Genomic DNA, 4,965 nt, shown 5'->3' with positions numbered 1-4,965 from the left:
TTCATTTTTAATGCATTAATACAACAATCCCTTAAATTGAATGTCAAATTTATAAGTGTTAAGGTTACACATCCTTCTAACGGCTTTCAATGTATAGATATACTTAGTTTTTCAAGGATAGCTAATGTATTGTATACACACATTAGCATTATTATTTATGATTATTAAATGAAAATATATTTAAACATGAATTTGTACAGTTCTACCTTTATGTGAACTGTTAATTGAAAGTAGCATAATAAAAGTATACTGAGTAAGTCTGAGTGTAAGTACAGCAGTGGAAGTAAAGCTTGAATAATTCCTTTGTTCTTCTCGTTTCTTTTCATTTCTTTTCTTTGCTTTTCTTTTTCTTTTTTGTGTTTTTTTTCCCCTTCATGACCCCATATTAAGATTTTTTTGTACTTATGGCTCTCAAATATCCAGTGAAAATCCAAAAACGAGAATAAATATGAATATAAACGATCAGTCGTGTTTAATATGTGTCCTATTCACGCACACACACACGCGTGCACACACACACACACACACACACACACACACACACACACACACACACACACACACAGAAAACAGAGGGAGGTGGAGCGCCTGTTATTTAATTCATTATTCAATTAGGTAGATTTTCTACATTTTTAGCAGGACAGTATTTTCAGACTCACAAGTTTATGTTGGCGCTACATTTTTCTTAGTATCCTTGGATTATTTTTGAACTGTTTGACGTTTTTCTTTTTTTTTTCTTTCTTTTTTTTTAGTTCTGTAAGAAAACACATGAAGAGCTTCTGGTGACGTTTTCTATTTTTTGTCTTCAATTTACTTTCAAGTGCTGTGATTCTACTCATGCCTTCATCTCTTCAGACATATACAATATTCAGGCAATACAAACATGTCATTTTGTTGCCATTACGACAGGTTTTTGTTTGTTTTGACGTTTCTGTTGTGTGGTTGGGGAAGTGATATTAACATATTCCGAACCTTTGCATGATTTTGTTGCAGTTCGTCCGGCTGTAGGATCAAGCAAAATGTGTGAGAGTAGGATTATCGTTGTATTTTTCTAAACCTGCAACCAAACCTTTCTTGAACAAAACACTTTAGCAAAAAAGGATAAATTTCAATCAATGTAAAAAAATAAAAATAAAAACAGAATATGTGCTGTAATTAAAATATACAACATTTCTTTCATTTTTGGTAATGAAAGAATTTTATTATTATTATTATTATTATTATTATTATTATTATTATTATTATTATTATTATTATTATTGCTGTTGTTGTAATTGTATTTTTAGAGTCGAACCGTAAATTCTGCTCCTTCACAGGAGTCTATGTGAAAAGTGGTCGCCAGATGGCGGTATAAGACTATTAAACAGCACTGAACAGCCTCAACCCTCTGCATTTCCTCTTTTCCCTGCGGCAGATAGCGACCAAAACTATTGTTCAGCCGTTGACATGATTTGTATGCAGTGTCCCGGCAAAAAAAAAAACAAAAAGCCTTGCAAAGAGTTTTACAAACTCGACATTACCCTGCAATATACCTCCTGAAGTTCATGTTTTGTTTTTTTTTTTTTTATACTAAACTGTGATCAAGATTAAGGCTTAATTTTCTCCAAAAAAAAAAAAAGTTAAAAGTTGTACACTAGATATGCATCCAAGAGTATCCTTGTTATTAAAAAGACGTGCATCTTCACCACGAATTGGATAAAAAATTCAACCAAGTCCACATTTTATTGCAGAGACGGACTTTTAACACCAACCATACGCACTCTCACATACATACATACACACATAACATGGATATCATGCTGGGATTTACTTTTACACTGATATACAACCACATGAAGACACACACGTACATTGCAGGAGCTATGATTGGTACAAGCACATCTCCTGGACGAAATATTTATAAGTATTACAATAGGAATTGCACCATGGACTGCATATGAACGAAAGCATGGAGGATCCATACGGTAAGACTATAGACTTCATACAAGCTAAGCACGAGAACAGGCTTTAAAAAAGGAAGCCAGGATGGTTTAATATTTAACATTTCCAAGGTTCAAATCCCCCCAAAACGGCAGAATTTCCTGTGACTCGTCTATTTATTGCCCTTGTTAAAAGATAAAGGTGTAGCTCGGTGGCGCACACCTCTGTGAACAGAGGCATGCCAAAAAAAAAAAAAAATAGAAACAAAATGGAAATATATATTAAAAAAATAAAATAAAATAAAAAGTCACACATGCTGGCACTATATTTGTATATTGTCTCAAGCTCTCTGTCCAATTTAGTATTTAACAAGAGGCAGGAAAAAAAAAAAAAGATGGTCCGGCCTTCAGAGGCCCCAGGAAAGTTTGTTCCAGAGGCTCCCGGAAATCATTTGCCTACATCAAATTTGAATCATGTTCAGTCAGCAAAGGAGCACGGTGTCCAAATCCACGTGTCCAAACACCCGTAGGCCTGTACATCTCCAACAGATTATGTCCCATATAATATTAATAACGGCAATCAGAAATTATAATCAACTAGCTGATCGTCTTCAGTTTGTTGACAATCTTTTTCTCCTTGACTCGTCTGTTCTGAAACCATATCGTGACCTGCCGCTCAGACAAGTTGGTCTGGGCAGATATCCGCCTCCGTTTGTCCTTCGTGATGAATTTATTGGCGGCGTACTCTCGCTCGAGCTCCTTCAGTTGCACCTTGGTGTATGGCACGCGCTTCTTTCTCCCGCGCCGGAACGAGCCGACGTCTCCTGCTGCGTGGGACACTGCGTCTGATTGAAGAGGGGGGCGGGAGTGGGGTGGGGGTAAAAAAATGAGAAATGTCTCAGATCTGATCACATGTGGTCAAAAAAATGTGTTTCTCCCTAAATTATGGACTTTTTTTTTGCATAAAGAATATCTACAAAGTGTGAAAACTGCAACTTAATTTAAAGACATATAATTCTTTATATATAAATGTAAAGAATTAGACGTCAAATCAAAAATGGAAATCGTGTGAAATAAACGAATGCTTAAAAAAATATGCTACTATTTTCTAAAAATAAATTTCTATAATAACTGCCCATATTTTCATTCACCCCTCCTTTTATCACATTATTATGATAAATTTGAGGGTAAGGGGTTTATCTTTCTCTCTCTCTTTCTATCTCTCTCTCTCTCTCTTACACACATACACACACACTCTTTCTCTCTCTCTCTTTCTCTCTCTCTCTCTCTGAGGCAATTCCAAACATTACACACACCCTATTTACTCCATGTTTGCTCAAAAAATGTGCTCAACAGCTCTGCTTACCTGGCAGAGAGGACTTCCACATATGCCCAGGCTGAGGCTGCTCCTTGGCGCAATAAACCTGGCTGTTCCACCCGTTGGGGGCGAGAGTCCAAGGTTGGTAGCTCTCCATGGGCAGCAGGGACTCGTGTCTGGCTTCTGACGAAGCGCTGATTGTAGGCACCACGGGGACGTCGAGGTAACTTGGGACAGGTTGGTATGGCCCAGAAGGGTAAGTTGGATAGAAAGCAAATTCCTTCGCCCGAGATGTGAACTCCTCTCCCGAGGCAGCCGTGTCCATGTATTTCTCCCCATACGCAGAAGGTGGCTGTGCTCCGCATGACTTAATGCCGCTGTGATGCGACATCCTGCACGGGTAGCCGAAGTACCCGTACGGCAGGGACGCGCTGGTGGAATTTTGAGCCGCTGAACAGGGGCTGCACTGCTTCACTGGTTCGCCCACACCGGAGGCAGGCACGTCCCCGGAGGAATAAGCCGCAGCGGCGCTGGGTGCCAGGGACGCGGGGTGCGCCATCAGATTCCTGCACTGATTCGCGGCGAAGTTGCCACCCGGGAAACCCTCCATGTTTTTGCTCGCTTCGTCGGAACCGCCGCCGTTGTCATAGAGGAACATCACCGACGGGTCGACCCAGCGAGGACGGAGGAGCAGTGACGTTGTCATAGCACGGCATCCAACATCGGAAGCTTCTGACTCTTTTTAAAAAAGACCAGTGACTGAAAAAAGGAGATGGTGGGGCTCTCAGTGAGTAAAAGCCGCTCTGACGCGCACAGGAGTGCAGAGGTTGGCTCTTATTGGCCAAGACTTCCTCATGTGACCGGGGCTATGCAAAGAGGACGGTAAACATCAGCAGATAATTACATGGAGAATAATGCGGCGAAGTAAGGTGATGGTACATATGAGGGGATTTTTGCTTTTGTCCCTGCAGATTTAACTGAGTTTGCTGGTGTGTTTCCCATTGAACAAAACGGCGCATATGAAATTACTTTTGTGTGTGTAGGATCATACGCTATATCTACATTTTAGGTGTTTAAACAAGGAGATATTCACACTTTGGATGTTTTTTTATCATATAGCACGGTCAAATGAGAATCAAATAAATAATTTTTTGCAGAAATAACGATTTCGTTTTTTGCTATTTTGACGATTTTTATTCAGTCACTTGCACGCATGACCAATGTGCACTGCTTATGCGTACTCACATCGCCCCCTCTTTGTCTTCATTTCAGGCTTACATTTGCATGAATCGATATTGTTAAATAATAAACTCATTAAAGCAACTAGTGTATTTGATTTGTTTCTTAAATTGAGCACAATCTACTACGCGAATACCTCGGTGGTGCGACTATGACAAACGCTACGGGTTATACGCAATACAGGAATGTCCAGGAATACCCCTTTCCACTATACTCTTTGGGATCCGCCTTATAGAAAGGCGCCCACTTTAAGTGATTTACATTGCGAGTATCTCTGCGAGACACAAATGGCCTGAGATTTTTCTACCCTCCTATAAAACAAAGGAAACACAGATGAAGTAAAAGTCTGATTTATCGTTCCAAATATTGAAGACATTCGGCTTCCTACGTGTTTATAGCATGCGAAGTCAGAAGGCGAGCCCTGGACTTGGCTGTGTTTTACATAGGGAGGTGAGACGCGGTTGGAGGCCAAGGTCAAGTTGAAAGTTG

The 4,965-nt window shown here is 39.9% G+C and overlaps 1 protein-coding gene across 1 annotated transcript; it reads right to left on the bottom strand.

Moving 5' to 3' along the window:
* Positions 1-1,691: 1,691 nt before the first annotated feature.
* Positions 1,692-4,495, bottom strand: hoxa13a (homeobox A13a). Its single transcript, XM_014982984.2, has 2 exons — positions 3,286-4,495; positions 1,692-2,764 (listed from the first exon to the last, which is right to left on the bottom strand). The coding sequence occupies exons 1-2, from the start codon at positions 3,941-3,943 to the stop codon at positions 2,517-2,519; spliced, it is 906 nt and encodes a 301-aa protein (XP_014838470.1). The 5' UTR covers positions 3,944-4,495; the 3' UTR covers positions 1,692-2,516.
* Between the last annotated feature and the right edge of the window lie 470 nt (positions 4,496-4,965).

This window comes from Poecilia mexicana, unplaced genomic scaffold (assembly GCF_051168715.1).
Source record: "Poecilia mexicana isolate PSO_F unplaced genomic scaffold, ASM5116871v1 scaffold_11, whole genome shotgun sequence".
NCBI classification, from domain to species: Eukaryota; Metazoa; Chordata; class Actinopteri; order Cyprinodontiformes; family Poeciliidae; genus Poecilia; species Poecilia mexicana.
This window is presented reverse-complemented; position numbering and strand designations above follow the sequence as displayed.

What these genes read in the sequence shown, in the direction of transcription:
- hoxa13a (XM_014982984.2), bottom strand. Translation starts at nt 3,943, where the DNA reads ATGACAACGTCACTGCTCCTCCGTCCTCGCTGGGTCGACCCGTCGGTG. An exon ending in GTGGAAGTCCTCTCTGCCAG is followed by an intron (nt 2,765 to 3,285) that starts GTAAGCAGAGCT and finishes CTCTTCAATCAG; the next exon opens with ACGCAGTGTCCCACGCAGCA.